Here is a 23,529-nt window from a genome sequence, read left to right on the forward strand (position 1 = left end):
TTTACGTTCACATATGAGGTATTTCCTTTCTCAAGAGAAATTACACATTTTGGGGGGCTTTTTCTCCTTTTACCCCTTGTAAAAATTCAAAAACTGGGTCTACAAGAACATGTCAGTGTAAAAAATGGAGATAATAAATTTTCTCCTTCACTTTTCTGCTATTCCTGTGAAACACCTAAAGGGTTAACACACATTCTGAATGCTATTTTTAATACTTTGGGGTGTACAGTTTTTATAATGGGGTCATTTATGGGGGTTTTCTAATACGAAGGCCCCTCAAATCCACTTCAAAACTGAACTGGTCCCTGAAAAATTCTGATTTAGAACATTTTGTGAAAAATTGGAAAATTGTAGCTGAACAACTTTGAAGCCCTCTGATGTCTTCCAAAAGTAAAAACATGTCATCTTTATGATGCAAACATAAAGTAGACATATTGTATATGTGAATCAATATATAATTTATTTGGTTTGTCTATTTTCCTTACAAGCAGAGAGCTTCAAAGTTAGAAAAATGCTAACTTTTTAAATTTTTCATGAAATTTGGGAATTTTTCACCAAGACTTTTGGTAGCCATCAGAGGGCTTCAAAGTTGTTCAGCAGCAATTTTCCAATTTTTCACAACATTTTCAAAATCTGAATGTTTCAGGGACCAGTTCAGTTTTGAAGTATCGACGAAAATTTACCACTATGTTAAAGTAGAATATGTCACGAAAAATCTTGGAATCAAATTCATAAGTAAAACCATCCCAGAGTTATTAATGCTTAAAGTGACAGTGGTCAGATGTGCAAAAAATGCTCTGGTCTTTAAAGGACATCTGCAGCGTGATTAACACTTATCCCCTATCCACAGGATAGGGGATAAGTGTTTGATATCGGGGGGTCCGACCGCTGGGAGCCCCTGTGATCCCCTGCACGGAACAGCCGCAGCATGACGTTGCAGCCTGCACGCCTCCTCCATACATCTCCATGGGAGAGGCGGAGAACTGTATGGGGACGGGGAGGAGACGGGGCGTCACCGTCGACTTCTAGGTCGACGCTACGTCACCATGAGCGCTAATGGCGGCGCCCCGTTAGGGAGATCGAGGGGGGTCCCAGCGGTCGGACCCCCCGCGATCAAACATTTATCCCCTATCTTGTAGATAGGGGATAAGTGTATATTGCGTTGCAGTTGTCCTTTAAGGTGAAAATAGGCTTAGTCCTTAAAGGGTTTAATAAAGGTTACTGCAGAAGCAGTCAAACATAGTAACATAGTTCATAAGGTTGAAAAAAGACCAGACTCCATCACGTTCAACCTATATCCCTAATGAGTCCCTACTGAGTTAATCCAGAGGAAGGCAAAAAACCCTCATACTAGAGGTAAAAAAAATCCTTCCCGACTCCAAATATGGCATCAGAATAAATCCCTGGATCAACGTTCTGTCCCTATAATTCTAATTTACATAATCAGCAATGTTCTTACTCTCCAAAAATGCATCCAGACCCCTTTTAAATTCTTTTACAGAGTTCCCCATGACCACTTCCTCCGGGAGAGAATTCCACAGTCTCACTGCTCTTACAGTAAAGAATTCCCATCTGTGCTGGTGTAGAAACCTTCTTTCCTCTTAACGTAGAGGATGCCCCCTTGTTATAGATACAGTCCTGGGTATAAATAGATCATGGGAAAGATCTCTGTACGGTCCCCTGATATATTTATACATAGTTATTAGGTCTCCCCTGAGCCTTCTTTTTTCTAAACGAAATAACCCTAATTCTGATAATCTTTCTGGGTACTGTAGTCTTCCTATTCCCCGTATTACCCTGGTTTTCCGTCTTTGAACCCTCTCCAGCTCCACTATATCTTTCTTGTACACTGGTGCCCAGTACTGTACACAGTATTCTATGTGTGGTCTAACTAGTCATATGTACAGTGGTATAATTATTTTCTTGTAGTGGGCATCTATGCCCCTATTGATGCACCCCATGATTTTATTTGCCTTGGCAGCAGCTGCCCGACACTGGTCACTACAGCTAAATTTACTGTTACCTAAAACTCCCAAGTCCTTTTCCGCATGAGTCATCCCTAGTGTGCTCCCATTTAATACATAATCGCAGGCCGGATTTTTCCTCCCCATGTGCATTACCTTACATTTATCAGTGTTGAACCTCATCTGCCACTTCCCAGCCCAAACCTCCAACGTATCCAGATCCATTTGTAACAGTGCCCTGTCCTCTATTGTGTTTACCGCTTTACAGAGTTTAGTATCATCTGCAAAGATTGCTACTTTACTATTCAACCCCTCTACAAGGTCATTAATGAATATATTAAATAGGACAGGACCCAATACTGACCCCTGTGGTACCCCACTAGTTACAGTCACCCAATCAGAATAAGTACCATTAATAACCACCCTCTGTTTATTATCACTGAGCCAGTAACTTACCCACTTACACACATTTTCCCCCAGCCCCATCCTTCTCATTTTATGCACCAACCGTTTATGTGGAACCGTATCAAATGTTTTGGAAAAATCCAGATATACGACATCCAGCAATTGCCCATGGTCCAGTCTGGAGCTTACCTCCTCATAAAAGCTGATCAGGTTAGTTTGACAGGACCGATCCCTCACAAAGCCATGCTGATATGGAGTCATACAATTATTTGTATCAAGATATTCCAAAATAGCATCTCTTAGAAAACCCTCAAACAATTTACATACAACCGAGGTTAAACTAACAGGCCTATAATTTTTGTCCCCTTTTTACATTTTGGCACCACTTTTGCCATGCGCCAGTCCTGGGGAACAGTCCCTGTTATTATAGAGTCCATGAATATTAAAAATAAAGGGTCTGTCTATTACACTACTTAATTCCTTTAGAACACGGGGGATTTTGATTTTTTGTAGGCGGCACTGTACTTCTTCCTGGGTTAGACAGGTGACCTGTAAAGGGGAGTTTACCTTATCTCGCTGTATTTCACCTGGCATTTCATTTTCCTCGGTGAATACAGTGGAGTAGAATTTGTTTAATATATTTGCTTTTTCCTGATCCCCGTTTATAATTTCTTCTTTATAATTTTTTAAAGGGCCTACACTTTCATTTTTGACCTTTTTGCTATTTATATAGTTAAAAAAACATTTTGTGGTTAGTTTTACTCTCTTTGGCAATGAATCTTTCTGTCTCTATTTTTGCGGCTTTTATCTGTTTTTTTTTTACATATTTTACTTTTTTCTCTATAGCTTTTTAATGCTTCTTCACTTCCATCTTGTTTTAGGAGTTTAAATGCTTTATTTTTGTCATTTATTGCCCCCTTAACATTTTTATTCATCCATATTGGTTTTCTTTTATTTATGACCCTTTTATTCCCATAAGGTATATACATCTTACAGTGAGAGTTTAAGATATTTTAAAAGTCTCCCATTTTGTGTCAGTATTCTTGTATTTTAGGACATTATCCCCTTTTATATTGTTAAGGGCTTCTCTGAGTTGGTCAAACTTTGCCTTCCTAAAGTTCATTGTTTTTGTGGCCCCTCGAGAGATTCCCTTGCAGAACAAGTTATAATGTATTATATTATGATCACTATTCCCTAGGTATCCTTCTACTTGCACATTAGTTACTCTATCAGGTCTGTTGGTCAATATTAAGTCCAGTAGGGCGCCCCCTCTAGTCGGGCCCTGCACTATTTGGGACATATAATTGTCTTTAGCTATAGTCAGAAACCTGTTTCCTTTATGAAATTCACAGGTCTCAGTCTCCCAGTTTATATCAGGATAGTTAAAATCCCCCATTATTATCACATCATTCTGATTTTGTTACAGGACCGGAGACTTCACATTATGCAATGCACTCTTTCTTTTACTTGATAGCAGCAAACAAAGGGTTAATAACAATAAGTGAACTTGAACAATAGTGCATACAAACATGCTATAACTGTAAGCTCCAATCAGGTAACAGCACAGGGAATATAAGGTGTGATATTCCAGTCAACTTCCTCTTTCTTTGATGCTCCAAAGAAGATAAGTACATAAGTTAATTTCCTCTTCCCAATTTATTATTATACTTATTCCTAATATTATTTTATTGTTCTTATTATTGTTAAATTTATTATTTCTTATATATTATTTTATTATTACCATCTCATTTTATTTCATTTTCCATATTCCCCCTTTTAACTAACTTTTACCATTTCCTAATTTTTTTTATTGAGTACGTCCTTGGTCACGCTCCTGTGATATAACGCAGGGTCCCACGGTGACCCCGCATCATATCACGGCGGGCCTGGCGTCATAGTGAAGCCGGGACCCGCCGCTAATAGCGCGCGGCACTGATCGCGGTGCCGCACGCTATTAACCCTTTAGCCGCGCGCTCAAAGCTGCGCCACACAGCTAAAAGTGAAAGTAAAAAGTGCCGGTTAGCTCAGTGGGCTGTTCAGGATAGCCGCGGCGAAATTGCGGCATCCCGAACAGCTTACAGCCGGAGGGTCCCTACCTGCCTCCTCGCTGTCCGATCGCCGAATGACTGCTCAGTGCCTGAGATCCAGGCATGAGCAGTCAAGCGGCAGAATCATCGATCACTGGTTTCCTATGAGAAACCAGTGATCAATGTAAAAGATCAGTGTGAGCAGTGTTATAGGTCCCTAAGGGAGCTATAACACTGCAAAAAAAAGTGAAAAAAAGGGGGGGGGGGGACTATATAGCCAACCTAATATGGGGGAACTATACTGCCAACCTAATGTGGGGGAACTATACAAAAATATAAAATTGTACTATTCTGATCCCTATAACTCTTTAATTTTTCTGTATATGAGGATGCATTTTTTGCAATTTGATTTGTAGTTTTTATCAGTACCATTTTTGTTTTGATGGGACTTTTCAATAGCTTTTTAGATATTTTTTATGGTATTTGAAGTGTCCAAAAATGTGCAAATCTGGTTAGTGCACTATTACGATTTTTGGGGCCCCTCTTTTTATTTTGTCTAGGGCCACGCTAAGCCTAAAACCGGCCCTGGATGTGTGGGAGGGAAATAAGTCACCTTCCTCCTAGAAACAAGGGATCCTGTTGATTGTAGTCGGATGGAGGGCACAGAAACAAGAAATAGCCTGATTGCACAAACCAGCCAGCAGCATGATGGGGAACACAGGACACAGCCATTTACCACCAACACTAGCAACAAACCTTGGTAAGCAAGTTCCTTATTGGTTAGCAGGTAATTAGTAGAGTCACCTTATGTTGTATAACCCCTTTAAGACCGATATATAAAATTTTGGATCTAAAAAAAAATCCCCCATATGTCCTAATTTATGGAAATGCCTCCTATAGAAACCTAATTGCCATAACAACCAATCACAGTACAGCTTTTCAGAGCAGATGTACTCAGTAGATCCACCGTAACTTAATTAGGGGGTGCTATGTAGCGGTCTAAAAAAGTGGGGGGTTGGTCAGTTAATTTATTTTATAGCATTTTAAGGGACATTTTTGCAAACACTCATTGTCGTTTTCATTTTTTGTCTTGACGCTTTTTTATGTCAAACTGATATGATAGATACAAATGATGCCTATTATAATTCAGGATATTCTGTTTTTTAAATGAGTCACCTTTAGAATATTATATTCCAGTTGCCTCTGGCAAGTTCATCCTTCTGTTGCTGATTTCTTGTCTGGTTGAATGAAAAGAAATGCAATCCTTCTCTTACCTTTCAGCCACATCTATCAATTATTTGAACTTAACAATGAGAAGAGATACCGATTTCATATACCAAGTAATACACATTGGCATCTAGAGGAAAAAAAAATGCCTCCCCCTCCTACTTCATGCAGCATCTTGTCAACGACTCATTTGATTAAAACATCCCTTAGGGGTCGTACATTCAATTGAAGTGGAATTGCTCTAAAGCCACAACTTTTCGGAGACCGGCTGCCTCTTTAAAGGGAACAAATGTGTAGATGCACTATTAATTCTATTGTTAGATTGAAGTCTACTGTTGTGACTCTCACAAGAGGATCATTACATGACAGAATTGTTTATTAACTAAACCCACAGCGGATACATGGCTCAAAACTAAAATTGGCAACATCATGCCAAAAGATTAAACAAAATGGGTAGCTGCCATCTGTATGGAGCCACCTGCCTTGAATGTCTTAGAAAATGGTCCACTGACAACTCTTCTAATTTTCATTTTTATGTCTTTTTCATATGTACTTCCCAAATGTTCATTCACAGAAGGGAACAATAGAATTTCTCCCCCAAAGGCTTTGATTCCTATTAAGAGAGTTCAAAATGACAAAAGAAAATGAAGCCAACATTATCAGACATAACATTTAATGAATACTACTATGAAATATCATTGGGTTTACTTGTAAAGTAAATATCACCTCAGTAATGAAAACAGTGTATATCAGCAATGCACCATGTATTCCCAAGTCATGTTTACTTTTGATCCACAGCCCGCATGTGAATCCCAGCCCATCACCCACCTCCCTGTTCCTTCCGTTCTCGCAGCCCTGGCGCGTGTGCCCCTGCATCCTAGGGCGCACACGCGCCGGAGCTCTTTCATTTAAAGGGCCAGTACACCTTAATTAGTGAAATCACCTGTGTCCTCAGTTATAAATTCCTGCTCCTCCCACACTTCCCTGCTGGATCTTTGTTGCCCCAGTGCCTAAGAGAAAGCTTAACTGTTAGTTGACTTGCTGTGTTAGTGACCCTTAGCTCCTTGACCTGACCTTGCTCCTTTGTTGCCTGCCTTTTGACCTCCTGCTCCGTCCCTGATTACGCACCTGTGCCGCTTGCCCTAGCTATCCAGACTACGTCCTGCCTCATCCCTTCTGTACCTCACATCAACTCAGCTGAATGTGTGGTCGAGTCGTGCCAGGGGTAGCGACCTGGGTGCCGCCTGCCGCAGCAAGACCATCCCACTTTGCGGTGGGCTCTGGTGAAAACCAGCGGCACCTTAAACTCCGCTCCCTGGCACGGCCAGCATCATCTGCCACACAGGTCCAGCGGATCCACATTCACTGGTGTTCCCGTCTTCTGAAACGTGAGTGTAACAAAGCTTGTATGTAATCTATTGGACATAATACTAGTAGAAAACCAGAATGCATACAAGTCATTCTAAAACTCATCATCCCCTTCCTCATCTCTGTCTACCATCCTACACGTGCTTCCAGCTCTGCAAATGATCTAAAACTATTACTAACATCTTATATAATCCAAACCTCTCCTGTCTCCAATACTTTGCTGGAGCTGTACCAGTTCTCTGAAATACAATATCACAAACCTTCAGACTAATTCCCAACATCTGCAACATCTCTTCAAGCAGGCCTATAACATTCCGTAGTTGGTCTCCCCTACTATCACTTTGCCTCTTTTTAAACCTCTGGGTCTTGGAGACATCAAAAATCTATATTCACTAGTGTCCCCTACAATCTATGCCCTTTCTATGATTAAAAAAGATTGGCTAGTGATTGGCTCACCTTTCTTTATGTGATCTACCCCATTAATAAAACATGACTGAACCATTGTACTAAAAAAAATACTCAACCCCATTCCTCATAGACTGTAAGCTCTCTTGAACAGGGCCCTCAATTCTTTTGTTTGAATATTTTGTGTGTAATATTATGTCTGATATTTGTCTTTATTTGTTACCTCAAAATTGTAAATTGCGGCAGAATCTGTTGACGTTATATAAATTAATATTATTATATTAATATTATCAGGGAATGTGGAGATGATGCATCAAGCCTCAAGCAGGTAGGCAAGAAAGCCAATGCTGCCTGGTTTGATGCATGGCTATCTTTATGGTTTCTGATTAGTTTAAATTGGATGAAAACCTAGTTTGAATGTGGACCTTAGTACTAGAGAAATAAGTTACCCCTGGCTATTATTGTCAGATCAAGGACTCAGACTTTTTTGATTGAAGATCACAATGAGGGCTTCCATTGCAGCCGAAACCTTACTAGCCGGGACACGCCAAGCATAAATATACCAGGGCACCAGGATGTGTTGACATGTCCTTAAGGGTTTAATCATCTTGAGCAAAGAGTTAACCAGAGCTTAAAGGGGTATTCCGCTGCTCAGCATTTGGAACAAACTGTTCCAAACGCTGGAGTCGGTGCCGGCAGTTTGTGACATCATAGCCTGCACCCCTTCATGACGTCACGCCCCGCCCCCTCAATGCAAGTCTATGGGAGGGAGCATGACAACCCCTTCCCATAGATTTGCATTGTGGGGGTGGGGCATAAAGTCATGAGGGCGCGAGGCTATGACGTCAGGAGCTCCCGGAGCCGGACCCAGCGTTCGGAACAGTTTGTTCCAAATGCTGAGCAGCGGAGTACCCTTTAACAGGTTGCCACTGTTGTCCTCTTCCATTCTACTATAATGACATCAGGGAGCTGGTGGATGTTAGAGACCTTGCACTACCCTAACCTCTATTTAAGAATGCCTGATAGACTCTCAATAGGGTTTAGGTCTAAAGACATGCTTGGTCAGTCCATCACCTTCACCCTCAGCTTCTTTAGCAAGGCAGTGATTGTCTTGGAGGTGTACTTGGGTTCATTATCATGATGGAATACTGCCCTGTGGCCCTTGTCACTGAAGGGAGTTGATCAATCTCTGCTTCACTGTGTCACCGTTCATGTTGGATTTCATGATTCCCTCAATGAACTTTAGCTTCCCAGTGTCAGCAGCACTTATGCAGCCCCAGATCATGACACTTCCACCATGCCTGACTGTAGGCAAGACACACTTGTCTTTGTACTCCTCTTTGTACTTTTGGATATGATGCTGAGCACATGCACTAAACTTCTTTGGTCGACCATGGGAGACCAAGACCGCTCCTGGCTACGAGTCATTGCTATCATTCTATATATATATATATATTCCTAAGAGGAGCTTTCCGCCATCCTGATGACCTCACTTATTACAGAGTGACAGAAACGTGTTGAAGGCGATAGCAGAGCGTATATCTGTCCAAGTGTGAACAGAATCGTGCCTAGCAGTGTGATACTTGGATGACAATTGGTGCTGGGTGACTACTGGCCCAGAGATAATTGTCAGCCTGCTGTTTAATGATATTTTTAATGGTGATGAGCTCACGTATATATTTTGGTGATTTTAAGACACCATAAATAAAAGTTATGTTTTAGGCACTATCTATATTTTGTTATATTATCAGATTTTTGTGCCGGATAGTTAACACCAAGTGGGGTGGATGAGGCCAATACAACACTCATCACAAAATTCGACCATGGCGAAGCCTGTTCTGATTGAATTCTATACTGTAAAACTGCTGTATGGCCTTGCCCATCATGCTGCCTCTCATTTTTAGGGTCTTGACAATCTTAAAATAGCTTAGGTCATCTTTATGTAGAACAATATTTATTTTTTCTTCAGATCCTCAGACAGTTCTTTGCCATTGAAGTGCAATGTTGAATTTCCTTTGACCAGTATTAGAGAGTGTGAGAGTGATAACACTAAATTTAAGACACCTGCTCCCCATTTACACCTGAGACCTTGTAACACTAATGAGTCACATGACACCATGGAGGGAAAATTGCTAATTAGGCCCAACAAGGACATTTTCACAAAGGGGTGCATTCACTTTTGTTGCCAAGGTTTAGACAGTAATGGCCTTGTGTTGAGTTATTTTGAGGGGACAAAACATTAAATACTGTTAAACAGGCTGTGCACTCACTACTTTACAGTGTAGCAGAGTCCTTTCTTCACTGTTGTCACATTAAAAATTACAACAAATTATTTACAAAAATGTGAGGGGTGGGATCACTCATCTGAAATATTGTATCTTGATGATCGCAAGGAATTGTAAAGCAAAGTTATAGGACTTCCAAATCATACAGTGATTCAAAGGATGTAGAAAACTTAAATGGGCACTATCACCAACTTTATTTTTTGATATGTTGTAGTACTTACGTACTACAACATATCTCTAATATACTTTTTTTTTTTTTTCATTAAAAAGGTTTAATTTACATTTAAAAACTGGCTACTGAAAAAGGACTGATTTTGGAGTGGCAATCGGTCCTTTTTCAGTTAGGCTGCACTCGCTCAATCAGACAGGCGGGAGCGAGCGCATTGGCTCCCCGGCCACTGGCTGGGAGGCCACTCCTCCCGCACATCGCCGCCGCTGCCTCGTTGCCGCCACTGTCCCTGCACGCCCGCTACCGGACTCTGCAGTAACGGCAAGTGTAATGAGTATGCGGGGTGGGGGTGGGGAGGAGGGAGCGGGCTAGTGCCATAGCGGGGGGGGGGGGGGGACCGGCTAGCAAAAAAAAAAAAAAAAATAGGATGGTGGGAGCTACCCTTTAAATCCAAATCCTCAATGTATAGCAATTATTAGTGATGAGCAGCCACAGGACACTTCAGTTTCTATTTCGTTCAGCAAGCAAACAACAGTACTTTATGCAGTCTGGCTCCTTGCCAGCTTTATTAGATAGGTTGCAGGATAAATAAAAACAATGCAGGAACAAACAAAATCCTAGACCATCCAGTCAATGACTACACAACCCAGCATGCCCTGACTATCAACTGGTAAGCTAGTCTCCACCAGCTTAAAACACAAGTTTCCTGCAACCTTTTACTCACTGTACACACAGCGTTTGCAGCCTCTTGCTGTGTGTGCTAAGACTCCTTGTCTGTCCCCTTCACTGTTGGGGTCTCTCACAGCTCCTGGCTGTTTGCACCTCACAAGGACCCTTGCCTCCCCCCACAGCCACCTTGCTGTCTTCTGGGGAGAGCCCAGACTATTCTGTTTCCTTTCCTTATATGCAGACTTCAGTTGGCCTCATTTATTAGGCACCTGATGAGCCTCTCTGCTAGCTCACCTAGGATAAAGGACTTGGAAAAATACCCTTTTATAACAGCATTACAGTACCAAATAATCACTTACCTCTTATTGGCCCAAAATGTTGTGTTAATAGATGGTCAACTAGGTTAAGCTTCAGCTTGATGGTCAGGCATGATTAGTTCAAACACAAAAATTTATATTGCAGAGCTCAACAGAATAAATTGGCTAAATGAGGCATAAATGTCCCAAATAAGCACCTATGAAGAGCTAAACACCAGAACCCTGCCTGCCGGCTACATCTTCATTTATAAACTGCAGATCTACTGTAGGGTCACAACTAGTGTTGCTCGCGAATATTCGCAATTCGAATATTATTCGCGAATATCGCATATTCGCGAATTCGCGAATTTCGCGAATATAGCGCTATATATTCGTAATTACGAATATTCGTTTTAGTTTTTTGTTTTTTTTTCTTCACAGTGCACATCACAGTGATCATCCCTCTCTGCTTCCAGCTTGTGTGGTGTAAAGAAGGCTGTAATACTACTGTGTGAGACTGGCGTGCGAAAATTCGCATATGCGAAACTTAGCATATGTTACTTTTCGCATATGCGAATTTTCACGTATGCTAATTTTGTATATGTTAATTTTCACATATGTTAATTTTCGCATACGCGAAGTTTCACATATGCGAAAATAAAACGAGAATATAACGAATATGCGAATATTCGCGAATATATGACGAATATTCGTCCATATATTCGCGAATATTCGCGACTTCGAATATGGCCTATGCCGCTCAACACTAGTCACAACTAGGAATAGGAAGGCAGCCGTGCTCCTCTGTATGGGGAACAGAAAAAAAACTCATGAAGGAAAATCCATGTATTTTAATAACCATGAAACCTAAAATATTGAATGATTTAGATCTTAAAGGGGTACTCTGGTGGAAAACCTTTTTTTTTTTTTTTTTTTTTTAAATCAACTGGTGCCAGAAAGTTAAACAGATTTGTAAATTACTTCTATTAAAAAATCTTTATCCTTCCAGTACTTATTAGCGGCTGTATATTACAGGGAACGTTCTTTTCTTTTTGGATTTCTTTTTGTCTCTGTCCACGGTGCTCTGCTGACACCCCTGTCCGTATCAGGAGCTGTCCCCATAGAAAACATATGCTGCTCTTGACAGTTCCTGATGCAGACAGAGGTGTCAGCGGAGAGCACTGTGGACAGAAGAAAAAGAAATCCAAAAACAAAAGAACTTTCTCTGTAATATACAGCCGCAAATAATTAATGGAAGGATAAAGATTTTTTAATGGAAGTAATTTAGAAATCTGTATAATTTTCTGACACCAGTTGATAAAAAAAATGTTTTCCACCGGAGTACCCCTTTAACTTCCAGCACAGACTTAATAAAAATGAATTGATGTCAAAACTGTTCTGTGACAGAACTGCTTTAGGAGACTCCCATCTCTACCATCATGTGTGTGGAATAAAAAACAGGGCGCTTGAGGAACATCAGGACAAAAAACGCTGCTGAGTTTTATTATAGCAACAAAGCTCTTGGAATGAAGAAACCAATCGAGTGGGCGCCTATTGTTATGGTATGCTGGGCACCATGTGTGCAGTGCTCGATCTGAATTGAGTGTACAGATCAGTTAACACTAAACCTCATAGAAATCAGGAGAACCTTGCAGTCAGATCCATTGGTAAATATATCAACATTACCTTGAAAGGTCATTCATTCCATCCCCCTCTCACCAGGGATTCTAAAGGTCTAAGCTCTGACCCATTACTTCAACAACACAAAAAGATTATTCATTGACATTAAAGGTCAGGTTGTTCTTTGAGAGGTGTCATATATAATGTCAGATGTAATGTTACTGCTTACTCTTCCCAGTTTATACCATACACAACACATACTGATTTTATTTGAAAGGCGGTATAAACAAGGGCATGTGTCAAAGGAAGACAACAACTACCCAGGACAATGTCACTGAGAGTTGTCATTGGTTAAAGAGATCTAAGTAAAAAAAAAAAAAAAAAAAAAAATATATATATATATATATATATATATATATATATATAGGAATATGCAAAGCAGCTCATTACACCACCTTCTCAGGTAGTGTTCCCTGGTATCAGCTTGTCTCCTGTTACGGAATATAAAAAGCTGATCAGGATTTATGCCAAGCCAGACTACTCCCCAAAAGGGAAGTTTCTACCCATCTGCAGACATCTGTTTCGTGTTTATTGAAGGAGCTTTATTGTCCGTTCAGTCATTACAAGTCATACAATAAATTAAAATCACACAAAGCATGACAGTACAATACACAGCAAAGGTTCCCTAAGCTATACATCGCACATCATGCTACTCTAACACTCCGCTCAATCCTGTAATAGAAAAGCACAAGAGATCGAATAACAAAACAATACAATCTGTGATTGGGGTAGACATCTGTTTCGTGGTGTTTGCCACTCGTCAGTACAGAGCAGGGTGATCTGGCTTGGCTGACGTGAGAGGCCTTAGACCAACTAAAGGGGATAAGTATTTACCTCAGGGAGATGGCCACCACATCTGGTGTGACAGAGCTTCAAAAGGCCAATTAGCACTCTGCGGGCATTCTGGGTAAGGGAATATGCAAAGCAGCTCGTTACACCACCTTAGGTGGTGTAATGAGCTGCTTTGCATATTCCCTTACCCAGAATTCCCGCGGAGTGCTAATTGGCCTTTTGAAGCTCCGTCACACCAGAAGTGGTGGCCTCTCTCTGAGGTAAATACTTATCCCCTTTAGTTTTATTTATATATATATATATATATATATATATATCCAAAGAATAAGTTGGCCAGCACTATTGATTCCAAACTATTGTAAAGACCTGGCTTACAAGTGCAGGCTGCTGGGCTAAATATACAGCGACAGGAGAATACAGCAGCACACTGCTAGCACAAAGATATAGATGAAACGTGAGTATATAGATAAAACATGAGTATATAGATAGAACATGAAAAGCTATACAGCTGTAGTGCAATAAATGAAAATATGAAACTATGAAATTATGTGGTACTTAGCTTGCAAATTTGGCGCCAAATAGCTTGGACCGTCCCACCACGGTAAGGTGACCTCATTCTGGGACGGACCCTACACTATGAATATGTCTCTGTGTGACCAGTACAGCAGGCATTGCAAGGTCTGAAACATCCAAGGCACCTTATATACACCTAATAGTGGTGGGTGGGGTGCAAGAGCCAACATGGAGGTAGCCACTCCCCCGTATGTGTAATACAACCAAAGAATAAGTTGGCCAGCACTATTGATTCCAAACTATTGTAAAGACCTGGCTTACAGGTGCAGGCTGCTGGGCTAAATACAGGCCCGGACTGGCCTACCGGGATCCCGGGAATTATCCCGGTGGGCCGCTGGGCCTGGGGCCGCTTCGGGGCCGGATTAACATAGGGGCTCCAGGCCCCTACATGAAAATAGGTCCAGCGGGCTGCACAGGCGGCCCGCATAGGCCGTCTGGCGCCGACGATAAAGAGGGTCGGCCCTGCTTCTTACTTACGGTCCTGGGTGGTCGGCTGCCTCCGACGTGGCGGTGGCGCGTTGCTGCGCTTAGACACAGGCCCGGCGCTGCCCCACAGACCTCCTCCATCCACCCTAGCAAACTCCCGCCACCGCCAGCAAATTATTGTCCGGTCCGCGCTCACCTGGATTGCCTCCTGTGGCCCCTTTAAGAGCGCAGGGGCTGATGGTTATGGCGCACGGCCGCAAGTTACGTCTGGATGATGTCCGCCCGCACGGGAGAGGCACAGGCCACACTTACAGCCACGCTCTCAGGACTGGAGCCCCTCTGCCAAGACAGGAGCCCCTCTGCCAGGACAGGAGCCCCTCTGGCCGCTGCCAGGACAGGAGCAGCCCCGGCCCCCGACTCTGGGCTACTGGAGAGGCTAAGGAGAGAGAGGCCTGCAGCAGCAAGTGTCGGTAAGTGGCTGCTGGCCTGCTGCCAAGGTCAGGGTTGCACTGGAGCACTTAAAGTGTTAAAAATTATAAATGGTCACAATCCTACATGATGGGGATGTAGTTCTGGACTGTGAGCCTACATATAATAGACAGTTACACATTCATACATTATGTAGGCTCACAGTTCAGGACTACATCCCCATCATGTATGATTGTGACTTCTTTATACGTAGGCTCACAGTCCAGAACTACATCCCCATCATGTATGATTGTGACTGTCTATCATATGTAGGCTACATATAAGAGTCAAAATCATACATGATGGGGATGTAGTCCTGAGCCATGAGCCTACGTATAATGGAGTCATAATAATACATGATGGGGATGTAGTCCTGAGCCATGAGCCTACGTATAATGGAGTCATAATAATACATGATGGGGTTGTAGTCCTGAGCCATGAGCCTACGTATAATGGAGTCATAATAATACATGATGGGGATGTATTCCTGAGCCATGATCCTACGTATAATGGAGTCATAATAATACATGATGGGAATGTAGTCCTGAGCCGTGAGCCTACGTATAATGGAGTCATAATAATACATGATGGGGATGTAGTCCTGAGCCATGAGCCTAGGTATAATGGAGTCATAATAATACATGATGGGGATGTAGTCCTGAGCCATGAGCCTACGTATAATGGAGTCATAATAATACATGATGGGGATGTAGTCCTGAGCCGTGAGCCTACGTATAATGGAGTCATTATAATACATGATGGGGATGTAGTCCTGAGCCTTGAGCCTACGTATAATGGAGTCATAATAATAAATGATGGGGATGTAGTCCTGAGCCATGAGCCTACGTATAATGGAGTCATAATAATACATGATGGGGATGTAGTCCTGAGCCGTGAGCCTACGTATAATGGAGTCATAATAATACATGATGGGGATATAGTCCTGAGCCATGAGCCTACGTATAATGGAGTCATAATAATACATGATGGGGATGTAGTCCTGAGCCATGAGCCTACGTATAATGGAGTCATAATAATACATGATGGGTATGTAGTCCTGAGCCGTGAGCCTATGTATAAAGGAGTCATAATAATGCATGATGGGGATGTAGTCCTGAGCCGTGAGCCAGGGGCGGACACAGACAACAGAGGGCCCCTGTGCAAAGAATATGCCTGGGCCCCCCACCCCCACCCAGGTAATATGTTTGCTAGGTAAGCAGGTAGTACGTTTGCAAGTAGTAAATTAGGTAAGTAGAACATTCTCTAAGTAGGTAGGCAAGTAGTAAGTTTGCAAGTTATTTAGGCAGGTAGTAAGTTCAGTTGGTAGGAAGGCAAGTAAAAGGTTTGCCGCTAGGTAGTTAGGTTACCGTATATACTCGAGTATAAGCTGACCCGAATATAAGCCGAGGCCCCTAATTTCACCCCAAAATCCCAGGAAAAGTTATTGACTCGAGTATAAGCCTAGGGTGGGAAATACATCACCCCCCCCTGTCATCATCCAGACCCCCGTCATTAACACCCTCATCATCATCACCCTGTCATCATCACCCTGTCATCATCCCCCTTCATCATCCCCCCTTCATCATCCCCCTTCATCATCACCGCCTGTCATCATCCCCCCTTCATCATCCCACACCCCCCCCTTCATCATCCCCTTGTCATCATCCCCTTGTCATCATCCCCACCCCCCTTCATTATCCCCTTGTCATCATCCCACACACCCCCTTCATCATCCCCCTGTAATCATTAGTTCTGTACTCATCTCCACTCGGCGCTGGTCCGGTGCTGCAGGACTATCCGGTGGGGAGGTCGTCCGGAGGGATAGTGGTTCCGGGCTGCCATCTTCACCGGGGGGCCTCTTCTCCGCGCTTCGGGCCCGGAATAGAGGCATTGCCTTGACGATGACGCAGAGGAACGTTGGTAATGAACTTACCTCTGCGTCGTCGTCAAGGCAATGTGATTATTCCAGGCCCGAAGCGCGGAGAAGAGGCCCCCCGATGAAGATGGCCGCCCGGAACCACTATCCAACCAGACGTTCTCCCCACCGGACAGTCCTGCAGCACCGGACCAACGCCGAGCGGAGATGAGTACAGAACTAAAGGGGGTGAGAGGGGGCTGGATGATGTCGAAGGCCGCAGTGGTCTTCAACCTGTGGACCTCCAGAGGTTTCAAAACTACAACTCCCAGCAAGCCCGGACAGCCGATGGCTGAGGGCGGAGAGTTCACTCGAGTATAAGCCGAGGGGGGTGTTTTCAGCACGAAAAATCGTGCTGAAAAACTCGGCTTATACTCGAGTATATACGGTATACGTTTGTTAGGTAGGCAGGAAAAGCATTTGCTAGGTAGGTAATATGTTTGGTTGGTAGGTGGGTGGCCACATTACATTTGGTAGGTAGGCCCTTAGTCCAGTGTTTTTCAAATAGGCTTTGGCTGTTTGGGCATGCTGGGAGTTGTAGTTTTGCAACAGCTGGAGGCACTCAGGTTGGGAAACACTGGACTAAGGGCCCAACTACCCACCAAAATGCCACCTTCTGCTGCAAAACTCTAACTTCCAGCTTAAGACTGTCCGAGCATGCTGGGAGTTGTAGTTTTGCAACAGATGGAGAGACAATGTTTCAAAAACACTGCCGTAGTTAGTGTTTCCCAACCTGGGGGCCTCTAGCTGTTGCAAAACTATAACTCCCAGCATACCCGGACAGTCTTAAGCTGGGAGTTAGAGTTTTACAACAGCTGGAGGCACCCAGGTTGGAAAACAATAGACTAAGGACCTACCTACCAAACCTGAGTGTCTCCAGCTGTTGCAGAGCTATAACTCCCAGCATGTCTGGACAGCTAAAGACTGTCAGGGGAATGCTGGAAGTTGTAGTTTTGCAACAGCTGGAAGTCCCCAGGTTGGAAAATACTGACTAAGGCAGTGTTTTCAAAACAGTGTCTCTCCAGGTGGTCCAAAACTACAACTCCCAGCATTCCCGGACAGTCTCTAGCTGTCAAGGCATGCTGGAAGTTATAGTTTTGCAACAGCTGGAGGCACACTGATTTGTAAAACTGGTGCTGAAACAATGATGACACTGAGCGCACCGTGATTCACTGACCTGCAGGAAAAGCAGAAGGCGGCGAACAGAGAACGGGACACCAATATTGGAGCAACGGGGGAGCATAGACAGTTGAGTTAGTTTCTTTTGGAATAATTTTCATCCCTGGCACAGTGGATAAAACTAAAATAAAATACTAAAAAAGCCAGCAAGTAGAAGTAAAACGTCCGTCTTTATTCAGGGTTCTTCCTTAAAAGCCTTCACGGTGGCAGACAAACCGTGAACATTTCAAAAATATGAAATATTGCACAAACAGAGGGGGGTCCCAAGCATGGCTGACGCGTTTCTGATCTATCGATCCTTACTCATAGCCTGTAGGTCCGATGGTTCATCAGCATTTTCCACAAAAAAATGTTTCTTAACTGTTAAAGTTCTCACAAATTTATTTATATCCAAAATTGTCAGATAAACATCAAAACGATGTGTAGGAGAGAAACCCAGTCCTTTCCACAGGACCGAGGTTTCTTCATCTGTAATGATTTGTGCAGAAATGTTAATGACTGGAAAATCCTCTTTTATTACTTTTTCCGTTTGTCCTTGTTACGCTCTGAAGCTCTTCTTCCTATGTTTTCTGCCACCGCGCCTTCCTCGTTTTTTGACTGTCTTCTCGCATTGCGATTCTTGTGAGTGTTCACATATTGCGGTTCTGAGTCCCCGCTAGTGTCCGTGGTATCTGAACAATCTGAATTTTCAGTAAACTCCTGGTCAGAAGAACTAAATTCACATGGAGCGATTCTCTGTCGTGGCTTACTTGCGACATTGAATCGCTCTATTCCAGTATTCTGCAAAACCTGGCATTATCAGCTATCTCGGATATACTGATGAGATTTTCTAAATATTCTGTGGATTTGGTGCTTCAATGGGAGCAAAGTCATCACCAGCTCGGGCTAAGCTTTTTGTTTTTTGGTGGGAGGAGCAGTTTATTTTTTCTGACACCAATCCATTTTCCACATGCCTCGCATGGTATGGGAGGTATGTAGACGATGTGGTCATCATTTGGTCGTCCGACCATCTGACTGTTGATGCATTCATGACATATATCAATAATAATCGGTTCAATCTTAAAGGGGTATTCCAGGCAAAAACTTTTTTATATATATCAACTGGCTCCAGAAAGTTAAACAGATTTGTAAATTACTTCTATTAAAAAATGTTAACCCTTTCAGTACTTATGAGCTTCTGAAGTTAAGGTTGTTATTTTCTGTCTAAGTGCTCTCTGATGACACCTGTCTCGGGAAACGCCCAGTTTAGAAGAGGTTTGCTATGGGGATTTGCTTCTAAACTGGGCGTTGCCCGAGACAGGTGTCATCAGAGAGGACTTAGACAGAAAAAAAACAACCTTAACTTCAGAAGGTCATAAGTACTGAAAGGATTAAGATTTTTTAATAGAAGTAATATACAAATCTGTTTAACTTTCTGGAGCCAGTTGATATATAAAAAAATGTTTTGGCCTGGAATACCCCTTTAAGTCCCAGGATGCCCTTGGTCCTAGTGGGGTTAAAAGGTCAAAAGATTAAAATATATAAACTAAGAAGACACTGTGAAGTACGGGGATATACTCGGCAGGCCTGGAGAAATATTTTTCTAAAAGATATTTTTATGTACTTGATGTATTTCTAGGTGTATATTAATATATATATATATATATGTCAAAGAAGAAAGCAGCACTCCTAAAGCGTGAGTAGGTGCCTCCAGCTAGGATCCGGGTCCAGGATCTTGCATACGTAGTTCCAAGGAAAATGTTGTGGCACTCAAGGTATGGTGAAAAAATGAAAATTATTTATTCATCCCAAATGTGCAAAGAGCGACGTTTCGATGGTCTCACACCATCATTATCAAGTGGCTTGATAATGATGGTGTGAGACCATTGAAACGTTGCTCTTTGCACATTTGGGATGAATAAATAGTTTTCATTTTTTCACCATACCTTGAGTGCCACAGCATTTTCCTTGGAACTACGTATGCAGAATCCTGGACACGGACCCTAGCTGGAGGCACCTACTCACGCTTGAAACTATATATATATATATATATATATAAATATATATATATACACACACACAAATCAAAAAATATGTTGCAGTCTCTTGTAATACCTTTTTTATTGGACTAACAGAATTTTGTAGAGACAAACTTTTGGGATTCCTCCCTTTATCAAGTCCAATAGTCAAGGACTAATGATCAAAGGACTTTCTAAATTATCAGGGAGGAATCCCAAAAGTTTGTCTCTACAAAATTCTGTTAGTCCAATAAAAAAGGTATTACAATCTGCATCACTGGACTAATATGGCTACTCACATTTACTATACAGATATACACATACCTGAAGATGGTTTAGAACCCTGTGATGTCACACATGCTTGTGATGATGTCACCGTAAGCTGTACAAGGAGGTGCGCGCCGGCTACAGTCTCTTCAGTGTGTTTTGCATTCACAACCTGTGGTGCAAAGTGTTTGTTAGAGAGTTTCTATTTGCGATAGAGAATTCAAGATTTTGATTGTTCCTTGTCTGAAGAGAGAACCACAAGGTAAGTCTCAGCCTCTTCTATTCATACATACACAGGGCTTTTTGTTTGACAGTTTTTTTTTATTGCTGTTGCTTTTTTTTTTAGCAAAAAAAAACAAGAAATTAATTTCCAAAAGAAATAACAAAAGTTATATTTCTCATAGCATTGTGACAATACTTGGCTTAGGCATTCAACATAATAAAACCCACAGATAGTATCATGACCAGAGCTTTTTCTTGCAAAACTGCTAAAATCCAATTATGCCCAAAAAAGCCCCCAAGAAAAAGAGTCCTAATTCATGAAGTTCTAAAAGATATAAGTCTATAAGAAAGATTTAGTGGTGTAGTAAAAGAATGACAGAAAGATTAGGGCAGAAATATAATAGTATATAATAGAATTCTGTGTGTACTAACAATAGAAATACTCCGGGTACTCCGAAAGGGAAAATTTTCAAATCAACTAGTGGCAGAAAGTCATATAGGGGATGGATAGATCCCAATGAGGTGGGGTAGGTTCATTATTAGTAAATGTATATAGCAGGATAGCCCAATTGTATCTACAGTATGAAGTTCACATGGCCCAGTGACCATACAGCCAAGCCCTTATAATCCACCATTACTGGGACAGATTCAGGGTTATCAGATATTAATATGACCGGAGAGGTTCAGGTTTATCAGATATTACTAGGACTGGACAAGTTCAGGGTTATCAGATATTACTAGGACTGGACAGGTTCAGGGTTATCAGATATTACTAGGACCGGACAGGTTTAGGGTTATCAGATATTACTAGGACCGGACAGGTTCAGGGTTATCAGATATTACTAGGACCGGACAGGTGCAGGGTTATCAGATATTACTAGGACCGGACAGGTTCAGGGTTATCAGATATTACTAGGACCGGACAGGTTCAGGGTTATCAGACATTGGTAACCTCAGGGAAGACGTCTCCATATAAAACACTTATAGAGAAGCCTCTTCTTCTGAGGCTGCGATGGTCTTAGTGTTATCTTGTGGTTCTGTGCTGGACATTTCTGCTCTGTATGAAGGATCTATTGTATAATGACAGGAATTATGACATGTTGTCTAATGTGTTCACTTATCTCTCTCTCTCTAGTGTTTTCAGGCTCTGACCTGTGACCATGGCCTCTCCACAAGACCCATTGCTGAAGGAGGAGGAAGAAGCAATGGAGGACCATAGTGATATGGATGTAGAAAAGGGCGATATCCCTGAGAGGCAGAACCTGCCATCTCTAAGCGTGATGTCCACCGCACGTTCCATCATCACCGTAGTGATCCTCGCCTTTGTTAATTTGCTCATCTATGCAAATCGCTCCAGCGTGGCGGGGGTGCTGCCTTATATACAGAAAGCATATGACACCAATGCTAGTCTGTCCGGCTTATTGAATACATTGTTCATTGGAAGCTACGTGCTGGTCGCACCAATTGCCGGATATTTGGGCGACCACTGTAATAAGAAATATACTGTTTGCGCAGGAGTCATCGTTTGGCTGAGCATGACACTTACCCTGTCATTCATCCCTGACGGGTATTTCCTGCTCTTCCTGCTGACGAGTGGACTGGTTGGAGCCGGAGAGGCGACTTTCTGCACCATCGCCCCATCCATCATTGCAGACCTTTTTACAAGTGACCAGCGGACCCGCATGCTGAACGTGTTTTACTCCGTCATACCTGTAGGCTGCGGACTAGGATACATCATCGGGCCCAAAGTGACTGATGCAGCAAGGGGCGATTGGCACTGGGCATTTCGGGTCACCCCTGGCCTGGGCCTCATAGCTGTGGCTTTGATGATTTTGGTCACAAAGGAGCTTCCAAGAACGACTACAAACGGGAAGAAGAACAACAAATCCCAGAAGTTTGCCAAATGGGCGACAGATCTGAAAAAAATATTTAAAAATCGAAGCTTCATGTTAACCACCATGGGATCGACGGCTGTATCCTTCATAGTGGGAGCCATAGGTGTATGGGGTCCGTCATACCTGACCCACGCACGAACACTCCTACAAGAGAAGGACCCTTGCCGTGCTGAACCGTGTGACTATCACGACATCCTAATATTTGGTGTGGTTACACTCGTTTCCGGCATTCTGGGAGTTGTAGCAGGGACGGAGATAAGTAAAAGATATCGCAAATCCAACCCACGGGCGGACCCGCTTGTGTGTGGATGCGCGATGATGCTCTCCGCCCCTTTTCTTCTGTTGGCATTGACTTTTGGCAACATCAGCCTCGTTGCCACCAACATCTTCATCTTCATCGGAGAGACGCTTCTGTCAGTAAATTTCACCCTCATATCTGACATTATACTAAAAGTAGTAACTCCGTGGAGGAGATCTTCAGCCCTGGCCGTGCAGATGACAATCTATCACCTCCTAGGTGACGCCGGCAGCCCGTACCTCATCGGCTTGATATCTGACACCTACGAACGAGGATATGCCAAATCCCCTCTTCTGAAATACCGCAGCCTGGAGTATGCCCTCATGACCTGCACCATAATGGCAGTCATCGGAGGGGCCTTCTTCATGGCCACGGCCCTATATATAGAGAGGGACGAAAAAGAAGCAGAGATGGAATCAGAACCTCCGTCATCCTCCTCCTCCTCACTGCTTCCTGCCGATGAGGACCGCGCATCAGACTGAGGAAAAGTCATTGCTTACCTTTATCTCGTTTACTTCATTAAAAAAAATTTAAGAAAAAAATAACTGCATTTGTTCTATGTTCCACTTTACCCCTTATTCTCTACGGGCGTGAGCCTACGTATAATGGAGTCATAATAATACATGATGGGGATGTAGTCCTGAGCCATGAGCCTGGGAATGTGTGGTGTGGTCAGGGCATGCTTGGAGTTGCAGTTACTAATTGTAATAGTATCAGGGCATGCTGGGCATTACAGTTAGTATTCACTGCAACTCCCAGCATGCCCTGATACAATCTTGGTCTGCTCTGCAGCTGTCCCAAAATTAGTTTTGGGTCAGCGACAAAACCATAGGCTGCATCAGCGTGATACAGTCTATGGTTTTGCAGCTGACCCAAAACTACAACTCCCATTATGTTGCACTATACTCCTGAGTCCTGGGGAAGCAATGCATTAATTTTGGGACAGCTGCAGAGCAGACCAAGATTGTATCAGGGCATGCTGGGAGTTGCAGTTACTATCTG

At 42.7% G+C, this 23,529-nt stretch overlaps 1 protein-coding gene across 1 annotated transcript; it reads left to right on the forward strand.

Moving 5' to 3' along the window:
* The first annotated feature begins 20,275 nt into the window (after positions 1–20,275).
* Positions 20,276–23,051, forward strand: LOC130367059 (protein spinster homolog 1-like). Its single transcript, XM_056569440.1, has 2 exons — positions 20,276–20,374; positions 21,470–23,051. The coding sequence occupies exon 2, from the start codon at positions 21,495–21,497 to the stop codon at positions 23,007–23,009; it is 1,515 nt and encodes a 504-aa protein (XP_056425415.1). The 5' UTR covers positions 20,276–20,374; positions 21,470–21,494; the 3' UTR covers positions 23,010–23,051.
* Positions 23,052–23,529: the final 478 nt, after the last annotated feature.

Source organism: Hyla sarda, chromosome 4, assembly GCF_029499605.1.
Source record: "Hyla sarda isolate aHylSar1 chromosome 4, aHylSar1.hap1, whole genome shotgun sequence".
Lineage (NCBI taxonomy): Eukaryota > Metazoa > Chordata > Amphibia > Anura > Hylidae > Hyla > Hyla sarda.